Source organism: Gymnoscopelus microlampas (assembly GCF_963454915.1).
Source record: "Gymnoscopelus microlampas genome assembly, chromosome: 24".
Taxonomy (NCBI): domain Eukaryota; kingdom Metazoa; phylum Chordata; class Actinopteri; order Myctophiformes; family Myctophidae; genus Gymnoscopelus; species Gymnoscopelus microlampas.
Window position 1 is genome coordinate 29,001,633 of NC_139961.1, and position 18,992 is coordinate 29,020,624.

General features: G+C 39.9%; 3 protein-coding genes across 3 annotated transcripts in view; all 3 read left to right on the forward strand.

Moving 5' to 3' along the window:
* Positions 1–18,992, forward strand: part of LOC311040720 (ankyrin repeat domain-containing protein 10-like) — a 454,992-nt gene that overhangs the window by 27,698 nt on the left and 408,302 nt on the right. The window lies entirely within an intron of this gene.
* On the forward strand, positions 689–8,249 carry LOC311040469 (ubiquitin-conjugating enzyme E2 A-like). The gene is made up of 6 exons (XM_084050776.1): positions 689–853; positions 999–1,079; positions 1,305–1,330; positions 3,238–3,327; positions 3,423–3,511; positions 6,889–8,249. The coding sequence occupies exons 1-6, from the start codon at positions 810–812 to the stop codon at positions 7,015–7,017; spliced, it is 459 nt and encodes a 152-aa protein (XP_083906902.1). The 5' UTR covers positions 689–809; the 3' UTR covers positions 7,018–8,249.
* LOC311040692 (cysteine--tRNA ligase, mitochondrial-like) lies at positions 9,571–18,859 on the forward strand. Its single transcript, XM_084051024.1, has 16 exons — positions 9,571–9,765; positions 10,269–10,389; positions 11,090–11,140; positions 11,225–11,342; positions 11,484–11,555; positions 12,001–12,106; positions 12,214–12,294; positions 12,567–12,690; positions 13,419–13,552; positions 13,811–13,878; positions 14,026–14,092; positions 14,625–14,763; positions 15,428–15,551; positions 17,028–17,126; positions 17,674–17,886; positions 18,177–18,859. The coding sequence occupies exons 1-16, from the start codon at positions 9,669–9,671 to the stop codon at positions 18,252–18,254; spliced, it is 1,692 nt and encodes a 563-aa protein (XP_083907150.1). The 5' UTR covers positions 9,571–9,668; the 3' UTR covers positions 18,255–18,859.

Sequence of the window (18,992 nt, forward strand, 5' to 3'; positions counted from 1 at the left end):
ATGACAATACCCCTAGCCCTGGTCAGAGCGTTACGTTAGTGATTTCTCTCTAACGCCCTGCCAGGTGCGCCGCTCTGCTCATAGACCGAAAATTCCACTGCCGTGCAAGGTCTCCGTCTTTAGTAAAAAAAAAATAAACAAACTGTATTGCTACTTATCAAAACAAGAATGTTTTGTGTTGTTGAAAGTCTATTCTCCAGGGTGGGAAACCTCTCAGGACCCCACCTTCTCTGTATAATACACTTTTTGGGCAGAAAATAAAACATGTCCGCCAGATGGAAATTATTGTATTTATTCCACTGCGCCCTCTACAGATCTGGTCAATATAAATTACCATTGACCAGATTTGTAGAGGGCGCAGTGGAATACATAAAATCATTTCCATCTGGTGGACATATTTTATTTTCTGCCCAAAAAGTGTATTATACAGAAAAGGTGGGGTCCCGAGAGGCTTTCCACCCTGGAGAATAGACTTTCAACAACCCAAAACTGCCTTTGTTTCGGTGAGTAGCGAAACGGTTTTGTTTATTTTTTACTAAAGACGTAGACCTTGCACAGCAGTGGGATTTTCGGTCTATGACCAGAGCAGCGCGCCTGGCAGAGCGTTAGAGAGAACTTACTAACGCCCTGGAGCAGGGCTACGATACCCCCTGCTTTAGAGAATAGTATGGCCCTTAATTCCTGTTGGGTCAGAGGAAGAGAATCTTGTTGTGGGGTAAAACTCTACAACAACATATTGACCCCGATCGTCAAAACACAGTTATCTTTAAACACCAGATCATTTGTAAAATAATAAATCCTCCATAACGATGTCCACCCCGGCGAGAAGGCGGCTTATGAGAGACTTCAAAAGGTACAGTAAGCCCTAATGTTGCGGAACAAGGCAACAGTGTAGTTGTTTTCTACTGGGGGGCTTCTGGCACAACATTATTTTTGGCGTTACTTTACTTCCAAGTAACGGCTAGTAACTTAATGTAACGTATTAATGACCACTGTAGGTTGCAAGAGGACCCACCAGCTGGAGTGAGCGGGGCCCCATCTGAAAACAATATCATGGTTTGGAATGCTGTCATATTTGGGTAAGCCCCGACACAATGTTGTGCTTAAAAAAGGATAGTTATAAATAAAGATTTGTGAAAAGGGAAAAAAATGAAAAATATTGTGCTTAAAAATATACCAATATCTCTAAATAATCCATAACTCAAAACGAACATTTGTATTGGCCTAGCTGGCACGTGAAATTGTAAGCAAAATGTAAATATAGTTTAATATAGTTGGGTGATTAACATTTATTTGCATTCCAGGCCAGAAGGAACACCGTTTGAAGATGGTGAGTTGACCTTTCTTTTTATTATGACACCTGAAATAGGCCCTAGTTCGTAGTTGGTTTATTTGCATGTGCATATTTTGTATATTATTCTTTGTCCTTAAATGTCTTGATGAGTTGAATCCACAGGACCCCAATGGAAACAAGCCATAGTGCTTTCTTGGGTTTATCCTTTTAGCATGAAACTATCTCTGTGCTTTTTTTTGCAAACAAACTGTTAATGAGAGGGCACCTCAACTCCAATGCATAGACGTGGTGCCTTGCTTTGCAACTCAATCACAATATTCATGAGTGGGTGGCACATTGAATATGGCAGGCTGTTGTGCATCCATTCATGGTAATGACATTTGGTTTGGTACCGAAGAGATTCAGGAAATTGGTTTGTTATGGTAAAAGCCAAGGCATGCAGAGCACATGCCTTTTTAGCGGTGCCAACCGCTCTAAGCTTGACTTTGTCCGTATGTCCGTCCGTCCGTCCGTATCAGCACGGGATGATGAGCACGGGATTTTACACAGCTATAACTCCAGATTGCAGCATGCCACCAAGTCCAAATATGGTATGTGGACTTAGACCACCATTAGGGACGAGCATGACTTGCTGAAGTTAGCAAAGAGGGGTCCAGGGACCCCCCGCGTATGCTATGTCAGTCCGCCCGTTTAGGGCACGGGATTTTAAACAGCTATAACTCCAGTTTGCAGCATGCCACCAAGTCCAAATTTGGTATGTGGACTTACACCACCAATAGGGACGAGCATGAATTGCTGAAGTTATCAAAGCGGGGTCCAGGGACCCCCCGCGTATGCTATGTCCGTCCGCCCGTTTAGGGCACGGGATTTTAAACAGCTATAACTCCAGTTTGAAGCCTGCCACCAAGTCCAAATTTGGTATGTGGACTTACACCACCAATAGCGAGGCGCATGACTTGCTGACGTTATCAAAGAGGGGTCCAGGGACCCCCAGCGCCCGTATGAGCACGGGATGAGCACGGGATTTTAAACAGCTATAACTCCAGTTTGCAGCATGCCACCAAGTCCACATTTGGTATGTGGACTTAGACCACCAATAGGGACCAGCATGAATTGCTGAAGCCCCGCCCCCTCTGTCTTCCCATTGGCTGGCCTTCAAACAGCCATAACTCAAGTTCGCAGCATGCTACGGAGTACAAATTTTGTACATGGACTAAAACCAGCAATAGGGACGAACTGTAATTACTTAAGCCCCGCCCCCTCTGTCTGCCCATTGGCTGGGCTTTAAACAGCCATCATTCCAGTTTGCAGCATGCTACCAAGTACAAATTTGGTAAGTCGACTCAGACCACCAATAGGGACGAACTGAAATGAGTTACGCCCCGCCCCAAAGGCACCGCTTCCTTCACACAGGGTGTGATTTTTTAAACATTCCGGCTTTCTGAGACTTGTGCTCTGTCCAGGCATGAGACAAGGCTTGTTTCCATGACAACAACATAATTAAAATTCTCTGGTAGCCTTCCTACTTCAGCTGAAGGGAAGGTCCAAGCTTCCGTTTATTTGTCACCATAAAGATACCCATGCATAGAACAAAATTACTTTTCTCAGGACCCCGGTACATGTACAAATAAGAACACACAAGGACAATTTTAACACCTACCAGTGCTATATTAAAAGTGCAATTTGAGACCTGAGTTAAAATAATTTAGAATAAAATATAACAAATGGTAACATGGTAACACAGTGCAATATGCTAAAAGGAAAAGACTCAAAAAGGAAAAGAAATGCTGTCATGAATCAACACAGCCTTTGTATCTGTTCAAGCCCCCTCTCTGCATGTTCATGTGGGCCGTTTTGGCCATCAAATGAACTGAGTTGAGACATTAGTTCTTCATTATTGTCTGTGGTTTCCTGATTTATTTATTTTCTTTTATTCTCCATAGGTACATTTAAACTAACAGTGGAGTTCACGGAGGAGTATCCCAATAAGCCCCCCACTGTACGATTTGTCTCAAAGATGTTTCATCCAAATGGTATGTACCTTCCCCTTTGTTGCGTTCCACCATAATGTTTACAATTTTCTCTCATTGCAGTCTCTTACTTAACACTATGAACTATGTCTCCACAGTATATGCAGATGGAAGCATATGCTTAGATATTTTGCAGAATCGCTGGAGTCCTACCTATGATGTGTCATCTATTCTTACCTCTATCCAGGTACGTTTTCACTGAATCAGGCAAAGAGGGATTCATTACTCATCGTACCGAGGCCAGATATTAAAAGTGCATCTACGTATTTAACCACTGAAGCCCTGTATACTCCGTCGTACAGCGAATAGAGAAAATAGCTGACCTACAAGCTCACAACGCGTCGCAATCCACCCCCCTCAATATTTTACATTTTTAAACAATTTACTAAATCTTTGAAAACTTTCAACTATGATAACGTTCCAAAAATAGGGACGCAAAGTATTTAACCACTTAGATTAAACCCTCCATTCTTGGTAAAACTGACTTGAGTTGCAACTGTACTTGGTGCGCTCTTTTTTCCCCCTCCACGCCAAATCTCTCCGCTGAAAATAGCCGATCTACAAGCCCAGCGTGTCTCTGCGCGATGCATCGTGCATCGCTTGTAGATCGGCTATGTACAGCTAGTATTCCCACCGGAATAGGGATGCTGGGGCACAAGTGATTAAGTCTCGATTGTCTGTTTAATGGCACAAAGAGAGAAGCGATTTAAACACATTTTCTCTTTGCATAACACTCTTTCTGAATATGGATGGTCCTTTTAACCACTTAAACCCCAGCATCCATATTGTGGGGAAACCCTTCTCGGAAAATGCATCGCGTTGCGACACATTGTGTCTAGAGCCCTGAATAGAGTATAGAGCCCTGGGGGACTCCGGTCAATCAAGTGTCGGGTTTAAGTGGTTAAGCGATGGTGGTCAGTTTTCCAGGTAGTAGTAACGCTCACAGAGAGAGTGCATGAGTGAGTGGAATTTGATCCGAGGCCAGCATGGGTGCATGTGATCCCAGAGACGAGGGGTTCTTCTTGACCACTATGTACACTATCTCCACCAGGCAGAATATAGGCCTATCTATTACCTGCCCCTGCTGCACAGTAATGCAGAATTTACACTGAGAGCGTCGGGTCTCACACAGAGTCCAGGATCAATTTACTGTCTATGTATGCGTAGTAGTGAAGACGAGTGCAAGAGCAATAGAACTGAAAGCCCTACTTTCAGTGGTGTAAAGTAATTCAAGTACTGTTGTACAATTAGTACAATGTTGAGGTGTTTTTACTTTGCTGGAGTATTTCCAGTTTTCAGTACTTTTACTTCTACTCCACTGCATCTCAGAGGCAAATATTATACTTTTACTCCAATTATTTGAAAACTTTAGTTACTAGTTATTTTGTAGATTTTGATTATTATTACAAAACATACATTAACCACTTCAGTCCTAAATGCATTTAGGCCATTTGAAAAATTCTACCACTGCCTACTTTATACTTAGTCGTATTACCATTTACCTCACCAATATTTTCGGCGAGCTAAATGGTTGTACAACCAAATATAAATCAGATTTAACATGCAAATAAAATTATGGCAGGTATTTGACAGTCAGGCAAGTTGTACATGTCATTCAGGCTCAGAATAGAAATATTGGTGATGAAAAGCTACATATCTTAACTTCTATGACCGTTGTCTATCTATCCTTAGGGACAGAGGTAATTACAATAGTGTCAACACTACAATAAAGATGGCAGCACATCAAGTGTCCAATCCGTTGCACCATCTGCCTCAAATAACATTGTTGACATTGTCAACCAGGGTCGAAATGTCTCAGTGGAATAGTAGGGACTAGGGAGACATCCTCCCTGGCTCCAACCCCTGCAGATGTACTAGTTTTATTATTGTTTTACATACTCTACCATACAGATTGGATAAAATATTGTATTCATTCAAATAAGTCCTGGATTGTAGCTTTAAACACAATTCCTATTTGCACTTGAAAGGACCCTATAGATCTAAGGTAAAAGAAGAAATTTACTTATCCAGAGCAAAATAAGCAAGGTAAACACATACATCAAATGGCACAGTGTAGTGCCGCAGTAAACTAGGATCACAGAACCAAGAACCTAGCATCAGTCTAAGCGATAGACTATCAAAATAACTAATCGGTACATTTAAAGGTAGCATCGGTCTAAATAACGTGCTATCTAAATTACATTTTTAATCTTTGCATTAGTCTGCATGCTCGTCAAAACTAGGTCATGCATTGTAGAAGCATGTATTGTGAAGATAGGTACTGTACTGGTGCTGCTTTTATTATTTGTTTTATTCTGTGCATTTGAGTAGCTCAACATCGGTCTCAAATTTCTTTCAGGTTTTAAACATGGGACACAGAAAGAACTTTTTCCCTCAGGCTATCAGATCTCTTAACAATGACCCAACTGCCAGGGCAACTGTCTTAACCCCCATATGGGTAACCGGAGTCCCTCAAGGCTCAATACTAGTATATTTGTTTGTTTTCTGTTATTGTGGGGAAAGCTTTCGCTGCAAATAGCCGATCGACAAGCTCACAATGCGACGCGTTGTGTGAGCTTGGTGATCTGCTGTTTCAAGTGGTTAACCTGTAAATACCCGCTCACCAACAGAGCACATACAGTTCCTTCGGGACATTATCTTGCAAAACCTGCTTGCAAAAAGTGTGTATTGTTAGATCGTACCTGTTAGGAATGTGTATAGTTCGTTACATAATACTGACTGCTATTTGAACTATGCAAAGGCTATACTCTGTTGCCAACTTATTCATCCTTGCTGCATGAATGTATATTCTGTATATCTTTCGGTCACTAATTTATTCATCTTTATTTCTGTCTATTCTCTATTCTGTATGTTTTAGTTTTTGGCTGAAACATATACATTTATCCTGCACCTCAATTACCAGGGACGGTGCAACTTAAAATTGTATTTTCTGAAGAGAATATACAGTTTTGAATTGCTACTTCACTGGGGCAGAAGATATGTCCTAGGTCCCAGGGAATTGACAACTCTAAATTGCATATACCGTAATTTTCGCACTATAAGCCGCACCTGAATATAAGCCGCAGCAGCTAAATTGAATGATTTGTACATATATAAGCCGCACTGGACTATAAGCCGCGGGTGTAAAATCCCTAGATTTAGGAGGTCCCCTAGTGTCCGTTAGCTATACAAATCCATAGATAAGCCGCACCGTTATATAAGCCGCAGGGTCGAAAAATGGGAAAAAAGTCGCGGCTTATAGTCCGAAATTTACGGTACTATACCTTGATGGTCATCCACCACACTTTACACTTTATTACTTACTACTGTATTAGTATTACTTATTACAGTGGTAACTTACTTGTTTTTGTGTATCTTTCATTATCATTACCTACTTGTATTACAGTGCATTTAGACATAACTTGCAGCACATTGTGGTGGAGGCTTGCACACCAACATTTCACTGCTCATACACGTATGAGCATAATGTGACAATTAAAGTCTTTGAATCCTGCGTCATGGCGTCAACCCGCTATTAAACCTCGCTCCTCCTCCTCTTCACAGTCTCTGCTGGACGAACCGAATCCCAACAGCCCGGCGAACAGCCAGGCAGCACAGCTGTACCAGGAGAATAAACGAGAGTACGAGAAAAGAGTTTCGGCCATCGTAGAGCAGAGCTGGAGGGACAGCTGACCGTCCCGTGAGACAAAACGAACGACCGCCACAGAGAGTTAGACCAGTGGTTCTCAACCTGTGGGTCGGTGACCCCCAGTGGGGTCCCCCCATGATGTTTTGGGGGGGTCCCCAGATGACAGTGAAGTGACAATTTAAGGACTTTTAAGACCTTTTTAATACCTCAAAAGGAAAGAAAAGAAAAAAGAGCATTACTGCATCAAGAGTAATCCACAAACTATACAATAGAAATTGGTGAAACATTGGCCAAATTGTCAAATAATATAGAAAGGGGCAAACATTTTGAAAATAGCCGTTCAACATCACAATTGCGAGGTGCGAGCGTGTAGATCTGCTATTTTCACAATATTTATCTGTGGGACGAGTCAAACTAAATTTAATGCATATCAGGGTGGGGTCCCCAGATCAAAAATGATTATTTTGGGGGGCCCGGCCTATAAAGGTTGAGAACCACTTACTTAGAACATAGAGAGAGGACATTGGTGCTCAAGCACTCTTGAATGTCAGGAATGGTTTGACTTTGTCTCCTCTACTGGGATTATGTCTCTGTGATGTCACCTGTCCACAAGAACACAGAATGTCATTTAGACCTATTAGCTGCGTGACTGATAATGAATGCTTTGTTTTTTTTTATTGTGTTTTGTTTTTATGACACTTGTATGCACTTTAATGGTATGCCTGACAGGACTATGAAGGGTATTTTGTGCTTTCTTTTATGTTTTACCGCATTCTTGACTTGTTAGCCACATTATACACATGCCTAAACATTTTCTGTGTATGATTTGAGAACACAGAGATCCAGGTGCTTGAGTTCTAAATTACATTTTCTAAGAGTCTCAAATTCTGTTTTACAGTACAATATCTGTACGTAATAATGACAAAACAACAAAAATGTATCATGAAACTCATGCATTGAATAATAATTAATCATTTGTTTAGGTTTTGGCCTGTGAAAGTCTGCCGTTCTGTTTTTCTGTTTTAAATGAAAGTCTCCTGTCAGCATGGAACAGACTGGATGCTATAATCAAACATTGAATAAGAGTTGACTTGAAACACATCTAAACTATTGACTATAGAAGCATGGCTGTATGAAACATCTCCCTCTGTGTGGCTCTCTGTATCACATTTTGTATATAGAAGAAGACATGTTATTCATGCATATTCTGCACAGGTTTATCCAAAGGTGTCATTTATTCCACACTTGTAATTAAAAGCCTACATTTGTTACAAAATCGTTGATTTATTTCATCAATCAGCCTTTTGCTTTTAATTCTGAAAGTATGCTACAAGACTTTGTGCATGCTGACATAATCTTAGTATTTCTAATTTTCAGTACTTTTACATCTACTCCACTACATTTCAGAGGCAAATATTGCACTTTTTTACTCCACTACAATTATTTGAAAACTTAAGTTACTAGTTACTTTGTAGATTTTGATTATTATTACAAAATATACATTAACCACAACCCCATAAACATTTTGGCCTTTTGAAAATAGCCGATCTACAAGATTATCAGCTATTGTCTCAATTTTGGTCAGCAGACGAGAGAATAAACGGATAGTTTACCTATGCTTTTATTTTGAAGGACGAAAGACGCACCACAAGAAGCTCAGAACCCACGTGGTTGATCTCCAGCCAGCGTTGCCATGTCCACTTATTATAAGCGATTTTGGCTTATTTTTCTGTGAAGTCGTTTGTAAATATAGGTAGCTGCGGGTTGCGTTTTTGGGTCTTGTTTCGAAAGTGTAGTTGCTTATTTGGGCTTGTTTCACGATTGTTAAATTATTCTAACCAGTGGTTCTCAGATATGTTCATGTCATGGACCCGGGACCCCCAAATGAATATGTATCTGTCCCTAACTCCCATCTGAAAATGTTTTGTACCAGGGAGCCCCCGTAACAGATTTGTGTTAGAATGTTTCAAAAATCTTCCAAATATTCCACATTTTATTTCAAGATTTATTGAAAATAGCCAATCTACAAGCTCACAACTCGTCGCATCGCGACCTTCTTTTGGGCTTGTTTTCCTAGAGCTAGTTGCTTATTTCTATCACAAAATCTGGCACCACCTTTCAAAACACACGTGATTGATCTTCAGGAAGTAACGAGTCAATAGAAGGTTGTTACTGGTACAAACATAGAGGTATAATATAACTAGAGGGAGGATTGCCCCGCCCCCAGCTATCATTTCAATGAATGTGCTCACTGGCGTTTTGAAGCACCCGGAAGCCTGCCGGAAGTAGAATTATTGAGACGGTTTTGGGTTGGCGTAAAGTTATGAGCATGCGCACTAGTGTCATTTTTGCGTTCTACGGCAGCCCGTGTGTCAAGGATTGAACGCGAGATATTTATGAAATTCACTGGAGATGCCTATGTATATGTAAATGCATATGTATTTATGTATAATATGTTTACATATTTATATCTCTATATATAAATATATATCAGTATGTTTTGCTCGCGCATGTATTTCTCCCCGCCTGCAGTTCCAGCTTTGGCCACTGGGGTGGCAGCTTCAAGATTTCTCAGCGGCTCTGGGGGCTTGGGTACAAAGCACAGTATCTTGCAGTAGTGAAGCCCTTTTAATGTCTTTGTCAAAAAGTAGAATTGTCGCGTTAATATAAAATAAACAGCTAACGCCACAAAACAATGTGGCCCAGTAGAAGCAGGTCGTCATTATGCACGTTGCAGAAGACAGCCTACTGCCAGTTGTCACTCAGAGTCATCTACAGATCAGGATGCACAGGTAGGGTTGTCACTCAGTCATCTACAGATCAGGATGCACAGGTAGGGTTGTCACTCTCACAGTCATCTACAGTACAGGTCAGGATGCACAGGTAGGGTTGTCACTCCCACAGTCATCTACAGGTCAGGATGCACAGGTAGGGTTGTGTCACTCAGTCATCTGCAGGTCAGGATGCACAGGTAGGGTTGTGTCACTCAGTCATCTGCAGGTCAGGATGCACAGGTAGGGTTGTCACTCTCACAGTCATCTGCAGGTCAGGTAGGGCAGTCAGTCACGATTACAAATTGAAGTTGATGATTAATTGTCACTCAAATTATTGCAATTAATGATTTAATAGTGTGTTTGCCATTGAACACAACAATGAAGTTTCTTTAATATTTGAAAATGGGTGAACATTTTTCAACATGGAAATGATTATGGCAATTATGCAAACAATGATTGTGTTTATCTCAAATAATTGCGATTAGGCGATTATGTAATAATTGTGACAGGCCTATGCATAGGTGCTGCAGGTAAACAATGGAGCCCACCCTCCACTGGATTCAACACGGGTCTGAAGACCTACAACAGCCTCACCAAGCAGAAAGAACCGCTCATACTGGCAAGGGAACGAGTGGCGACCTGGTAGGACAATTACACATACTGTACATTCATAAAGATAAGGTTACACACATTGTACTTTACTAACAGTATCGTTTAAGCACACTGTACATTCATGTATAGCTGAATATTTAGTTTTTACTTGTTTACCTTTTATTTTCATGAACCGTTGTTGTTGTTTTACCTTTTACCTTGCACTGTATTTTATTCTGCCATTGGAAAGCACTTTGTAACTTTGTTTTGAAAAGTGCTTTATAAATAAAATGTATTATTATTATTATAATTGAGTACCTTCGGATCAAGACTGTCATAGATTTCTTTTAAGAATTGATAGAAGAAATATATGACAGTCTTGGTCCAAGGCTATCATAATAGTAACATTACACACACTTTACTTTCATAATGAAAAGGTTACACACATTTCACATGACATAAGGTTACACACATTGTATTGGTTTGTTTACCTTTTATAATAGTAATGTTTTACACACACACACGCACACGCACACACACACAACAGACTAATTGCACTACACACATTCACTGTATATATTACAGTGAATTACTCTAGTAGTGTCACACACACACATACACGTTGCATTACATTCATAATGCTTACACGTTGCATTAATATGGTTTCCCATTGCACTGCATTCATACTAGTTTCGCCTTTATAATTGTATGGTTGGTTAGTCAGTTGATCGAATGTGCCGTTTGTTTTCAGGTACAGCTGTGGACCCACTGTTTACGATCACGCACATCTTGGTCATGCATGGTAACCCCTCATCATTATATTTAGCAATAACAATATGTTTCCCCTGTAGAAATGACATCAGCTCATCTGTTTGTCTTGTCGTAGCTCCTATGTCAGGTTTGACATCCTGCAGAGGATACTGTCCAGGTTGTTTGGAATCACTGTGATCCATGCCATGGTTATCACGGATATAGATGATAAAATCATTAACAGAAGTTCTGAGGTAAGATCCTAACAATGAGTGTATTAATCATGGTTGTATGATCATACATAAAGCTGTATGTTCCACAGCTTTATGTATTTTGGATTCAGTGACCATTATCTGCATGATAATTCTAAGGTCCTTTTCCTTATTTAACTACAGAAAGATATATCACCAACAACCCTAGCACGGATGTATGAGGAGGAATTCAAAAAGGATATGTTGTCATTAAAGGTAAGTCGGTAATTAATACTTAATTGCAGTATCTGTTTAGGTGCATTGACTCAGAACTAATTTACAGGTGAGTTAACCCCTTAAACCCTACTGTATATACTTCGTTGACCGGGGTCCCCCAGGGGTCTATACTTGGTCCCCCCCCTTTTCCCTCCACAACAAATCTCTTTGCCAAAAATAGCTGATCTACCTGCTCACAACATGTGAGCTTATAGATCGGCTATTTTTGGCAATTGTTTTGGCCTATTATCAATGAATATTCACCTTATATGACCCGCAGAACAGGGACTATAGGGTTCATGGCTTATGAGTTGTCTAGTTTGTTCAACAGTTTACAAAACCTAGAATTTAAATAAATGCAGACTATTAATGTATGCAGTCTGGAATATTTAAAAATGTGTGTGTGTACTTACAGGTAATTTAATGATTCCTTGATGTTTTTCAGGTGCTTCCTCCTGCAGTGTACCTCAGAGTCACTGAGAACGTGCCTCAGATTGTGGCGTTTATTGAGCGCATCATCAACAATGGACATGCCTATGCTGTAAAAAATGGTACATTTTTGGATATCATCATAATCACTCTTTTTGGATGCAGTTACAATCTCAACTATGAAATGGAAAATCACACTGATTCATTTGTCTATTTGTTTTTTTCACAGGGGATGTGTATTTTGACATCCAGTCCATTGGAGATCGTTATGGTAAATTAGTGAATGCTGTTGAACCGCAGGGTGAGCCAGGTAGGTGTTTCTGAATTGGATTCTGAATTCTGATTTGTTTTGTGGTTAGTGATAAATGTGGACAGAATCTTCTGTAGGCTCAACCCTTATTCATGGTATTATTACACAGTAACATCCTCCGTGTTCATTAATACATTTGTAACTCTGAGAAACTCATTTGTAGGCCTACATTCTCAGAGTGAAATTAACACTCCGTATTTTATTGGTTAGCCTCACTTTGGCTGACATGAGGCCAACTGTTCAAATGACAAATTCCGAAATCTCTCATCCAGGGGATAAACGTGACGTGCGGGACTTTGCTCTGTGGAAGAGCTCTAAGCCACAGGAACCCTACTGGGAGTCTCCCTGGGGCAAAGGACGACCCGGCTGGCACATTGAATGCTCCACCATCGCAAGGTTTGACCACTTCATATATTGTAATTTTGGTGTGCAACAGTTAATGAAACTGATCGATTTAGGGGGAAAATGTGTTTCTTTTCGTTTTTTTCCCTTTTGTGTTTTCCTTTTTTAAATACTGTAGCATTAATGGACTGTGAAGTCCAGTAGTGCTGTGACAGTTCACCACTATCAACCTGGCATGACATTATAGGCAACATCTTTCAGGAAAAAAAGATCAGAAAATGGCTGATCTACAAGCTCACAAGCGTCGCCTCGCGATGAGCTGTGAACTTGTAAATGAGCTATTTTCGGTACTTGCGCGTGACACTGTTGTACGACAAAGTACAAAGTAGGGATTAAGTGCTTGATCAATCACTGTGATTTGTTGTTATATAATAATACATTAATTAAAAGATCCCCCCAAAAATGTGCTTCTCCATTTTTCGATTAATTGAAAACGATATATCTATAGCTTTCTATAGAATAATAGCTAAGAAAATAATGGATAGTTGCAGCCCTAGTTTAAAGCCTGATTTATACTTAGTTCCACGCTGGTGCTGCATGCCGTAAATAGCAGATATACAAGCTCACGCCATTGTGAGCTTTTAGATATGCTATTTACTGAGCACGACACCGGCATGCAACTATGTATAACTGGCTTTACTAGTTCTGTTCTGTTCTGTTTTGTGTTGCTCTGTTCCTATCTGTTCCGTTCTGATCTTTCCTGTGTGGTGTTCTTGCTATAGCTCTGTGTTTGGGAGCCAGCTGGACATCCATTCAGGAGGCATCGACCTGGCCTTCCCCCACCATGAGAATGAGATCGCCCAGAGCGAGGCCTACCATCAGTGTGGGCAGTGGGGGAATTACTTCCTGCACTCAGGTAAGAAGAGTAGCAACAAAACAAGAATTAGACTATTGGCAGTTCAGCAGATAACCCAACCCTGTCAACCTATTTGCATTTGTATTTGCATTAAATGGTATTTTTTGATAATATTTACCAAAACTTTCCCAGGCTAACATTGATTATGATCTCAGATCTCCATATTTTTACAGATAAATCAGCAATTCAACGGTTTTATGTCTGTGATCAAGAGGAAATAATTCAGTGAATCATCTTTTTTTGTTGTTTGTTTTGCAGGACACCTGCATCTAAAAGGCAGTGTTGAGAAAATGTCGAAATCCTTAAAGAACTATATCAGTATAAAGGTAAAAAGGTTATATTATGTATTCATTTTGCCTTAATTGAATCACATTTTTGCAGTGAACATGAAGTGCATTTAATGCTGAAGTGATTGATTAGCACACATTTTGATTTGATCTCTCCATTTCTTGTTCACTTTCTCCAAATGTCAGGATTTCCTTGAGTCCTATTCTGCCAATGAGTTCCGGATGTTTTGCCTGATGACAAAATACAGATCAGGTACACATAGATGTCATATTTGTTTTCATTAAGCTGATTATATAAATGTAATTGAGTTTCATGTTATTTTGAGTGGCAGTAGATAGTAGTAGTCATAATACAGCAGTGGCCAGATGCCTTATGCGTTCACATGAATAAACGTGAAAGAGCAGCACACTGTATGCCCCATAACTATGGTAACTATGGCATTGGGCACAGAATGCAGAAAAGAAAAGTTGTTGAAGCTGTCTTTGTACTGAATGCCTGTATGCCGTTTTATTTAACCACTTAACGTCTCTATACTTTGTTGACCCGAGTCCCCCAGGGGTCCCTACTTTTTTCCTCTCTTCACCAAATCAAGCTTGTAGATCGGCTATTTTTGCTGAATGTTTGGCCTAGCATAGGGATGCTAGGGTTCATGTGGTCAAATAAGAATCCAAATTAAGGCAGTAGAGTGATGCCACAACCACAAATATGTTAACAGAAAAAGGGTAGACATATGCCATGATAGTACAGTGAAAACCCTTTGTGATCTCCTCCGGTGTTTCCACAGCCATAGATTACAGTGATGCCAGTATGAATGAGGCACAATGCTCCTTGGAGACTGTGGTCAACTTCATCCACAGTTCCCAGGCCTACATGAGGGCTGAGCTACAGTGCTTGCCAATACAAGAGGGACTTCTATGGGAGAGGTAGGTTCTGTGTAAAAGAATCCGTGCACAATCCATAATTTTGTAGTATTCGTGAGAAGAGAGAGGACAGAGCAGAGGTAGAGTGAGAGCGAAGGCAAAGAGACAGAAATAGGTTAAATAAAATAATGAAAGATACTGATAGCGTATGTGATAGCAGGTAATATAACATCTTCTGCAGGTGTGTGCATGATCTTTTAGAAACATTAGCATCATATGCAGTTGTGTGCACAATGTGCTGCCATGAGGCTGGGTTAAAAAAGTAACAGCAGGTACAGTGGTCTTAAGGTGCTGTTAGACCAGTTTATGCAGCATGGAACGGTAAAACAACAACATATATTTCACATGGTTAAAAAACACCTCAGTTGACTCTCCATAATGAAACATGAACATGATTTACATGAGGGGAGGTAATCCAACATGAGGCAAGTATTTCAGCCTGTCGACAACACTACTCATGAGTAGTGTTAACCACTTAAACTCTATATACAGTACTTTCTCGTACGACGAATAATCAAAATAGCCTATCTACAGGCTTCCAATGAGTTGCAATGCAATTTTAGCTTTTTATGAAAAGTTTGGCCTATAAGATAGGAACACCAAATGCTTTTATTGGCATCAGCTGAGATATAAAATAGAGGCATTCTGCTGCATTTTGTTTCTCTAGGTTGGCTGAAACGAAAACAAGCGTTCTAGCAGCATTGGCAGATGACTTCGATACACCGACAGCCATTAATGCCGTTCTGAACCTGGTTTACCATGGCAACTGCCAACTTAAACCCATTACAAAGGTAACCTGTTATAAAAGTAAGGAATGATAGCCAGCACTCACGTTCTGTGCATTCAGCACTTCTCATTTATTAGTTTTAAAGCAGGCAACCTGAAAAAGAAACGACGGATGAAAAACGGTGTTTTGTCTACAAAGCTTTCCTCAGCGTAATCATCATGATCACGCTTTGTAGCCGAAACGCGTCCGGAATGATAGCCTGGTGCTGGCTTACGTTCCTTACATGATATACTTTTAAAGCTGTGTACCCAGCAAGTTTTTGATATTGTTTTTGTGACTGGAGTTTGTGCACGCATTCCATCTAGTTGAACCTGTTATAAAAGACCTAAAGCTGCTACAGTCAGTCAAGGGAGTTTAGATCAGATGTCCTCCTGTTAACTGTGAAGTTGTGACCATAGATGTAAAAGCATAGATGGGTCATAAGCGGCTTACTTAACACATTGACCGCCTGAATTATTTTCACTGCCTATTGTTATTCATGCCAGAGATTTTTCAATGAAAAAAAAAAAAGTACTCAGGAGCCGAGATACAAAATTTTAAAGTTTTAAGTTAACAAGGAAGTGGATGAGAGTAAAGATCTTCGAAAATTCATATCTCCTTGGTCTTTGGGTCAATTTCTTTTTTTTAAAGTAAAATGTTTTAACTCGATCTTGGCAGGCAAGTGATGAAAAGCTAAAATCGAGTTAACTCGATCTAGGCACTCAATGTGTTCACAGCCACCTACTTTGTGGGGGGGCCCAAATGACTCTTATTGCTATGGATACAATAACCAACACAAACATATTTGGTTTATATTTATGCCTGTTAATCATACAGTTAATGCTGTTGATACTGTTAGTTTACTTTGACTGCTTTTATATTTATACTCTGTAATCCCGGGCAGTCCAAGTAGGCCAAGCAAATCTCTGTTGGTTTTTGGTACTTTAATCCTAATCCCTATGCTTATTTGATTATTCTTGTTTTTTAACTGTCTTTTTTTGGCATCTGTCCTGTGTTTCGTAACTGTATACTGCCATGACAACAGAATTTCCCCATGGGATCAATTAATGTCAATCTACCAGTATCTATCTTTGTTCTCATGGAACAAATGCACCACAGGGGCCGCCATAGATTCATTACTTTGTCTTCCATGTTTGACATGGAGGCAAGAAGCTACTAATATCGAAATATCAGTTCCATACTTTTATTTCTATGGTCATGACTTTACAGGAGAAGGCAGACAGACACAATTCTCGATTTTCTGCCACATTAACTGTAAAGAAGTTCTTGTTCTAGGTTGTAATTGAAAGTCTATGCATTCATTTATTTATCATTGTATGACTCAATTTGAACGATCAAAACTCAGGAATATCTATTTGACAGCATATCTATGACATTACATACTGTATACTACTAATTATAAGTATATTTCATTTGATAAGAGGTATAGCAGTGAAGCTTTGCGTGTTCTACTGTTCTAATGTTATTTTATTGTGTTCAGCCTGAGGAACAGGTGCGAAGCCCGGCTGTGTTTGGGGCCATTATCTCTTACATCCAAGAGCTCTTTGAGCAGCTCGGGATCGATCTGCTGGACAGAAAGGTCAGAGGAATTGCATGATAATATTCCCCAAATAATTTAAACACCACTTTAAAACCTGACATCCCCTATTTTGGTCATCTCTCAAGCCAGATAACTCTTCCACAATCTTCGAGTGTTTGTACAGAGTCTGTGATTGTGCCATGCAAAAGTTATGACAGGAAGCTGTCATCTGTTTGTCACACAAATATATTTTTAAAATATCTTAAATGCATATTTTTTAATTACCATTTAAAAAATAACTGGATCTACAGTACATCGACATATCGTGAGATTGTAGATCAGCTATTTTTGTGGTGCAACACCATCGCACAATGATGTATAAAATAGGACTTACAGTATGTGGTTAATGAATTCACAGTGGTAGTATAATTTGTCTGTGAGCTACATACACATTTTTGGAACTGATATAAATGAAGACAAAAATCTGCAAAAGCAAGGGCAGCCTTAGCAACTATACTGGTACCAAGTTAATTCCCATCAGAAATGCACCTTAATACCTGTCTCACAGCTGCCTATGCTCTACTTGTCTCCCTCCCTTTGTCCACAGGAGGGCAGCGCTGTGGATTCTTCTGGAACCCTGAACAACGTGGTGGAGCAGCTCGCCAATTTCCGAAGCCACGTGCGAGCCTTCGCCCTGACCCCCCAGGAGACCAGCTCCACTGGGAGCACCAAATCCCGACTCTACCCAGACAGAATTCCACTGCTTAAAGCCTGTGATACGCTGAGGAAGGACCTGGCACCTCTCGGTATTGTTATACAGGTGAATATTGATCTGATCAATTAGAAGTTCACAATGAATCCATTAGGATATGGATTTGTTTGATGAGGTGAGCGAAGGGTGGTTTGAACAGCAGCATTCTGGTGTTTGTGAGGAAATAGGATGAATATATTTTAGAGTTTTTCTAACACAGTAGGGGCAGGAATTTGACACTGTCTGTGTATAATGGTCCAATACTCTTATACCTTAAGTGTACAAATATTTGTGTTTAAAAAAAAGTATGAAAGATCTGCAAAATCCTTCTAAAATTGGCTTGTTGATTCTGTTTCCAGGACAGAGGTCCCAACTCTTCTTGGGAAATATCAAAGACAAGACAGACCACCCCAGACAAAAACAAGACAGAATCCTAGATGGAACAAAATTCTACCTCTCAGACTAATGCTCGTGTTTCAGAGTTGGAGGCATTGTTGATTTGTGTTTGAAACACTAAGGAAGGCCTACGTGCCAAAATGTGTCCGTTTCTCGAGGAAGACTGCTGCTGCTCTTCATTAAAGAATCCAGAAACTTCTCAAGAGAGTTTTGGATAATACTTCCACCGACTTGCTCATTTCAGGAAGCAGTAAATTCAGTATGAAGATTTTCCCATTTAAGAACTTAGTGGACAAATCATCTTGATTTCTTACAGGTAAAATATTTCTGGCACCACAGATTCCATGTAATGTTCTTGTATTTCCTGTGAAGAATGTGAGCAACTTCTCATTCCTAACATAAACAAGGTGAAGAATACAACTATTCAGTATTACATTTTGTATTTACTTACTTTGCTGTAATGTTATTTGCATTGGCGTTTTAGGGGTTGGCTGTGGTAAAACGATATCCCTATTTATTTACACAACAGGTGACATTAGACTAATACTTCTAATACTTATCTTTTGCAAATAAAACCTATGTTAAAACTGACTATTGGGGGCCAAATATAGAAAAATACCATTATATTCTGTATCTTCCTGTTTTAAAATGAATATTCATTCATAGCTCAGTGAACTTGGTAACCATTAAGATTTCCTTTGCCTGATAAAAATAGCCCAAAAATATCAATCAATATCAAAATTTGGAGCATCAGAATGACTCCCTTGTGATCACAATTT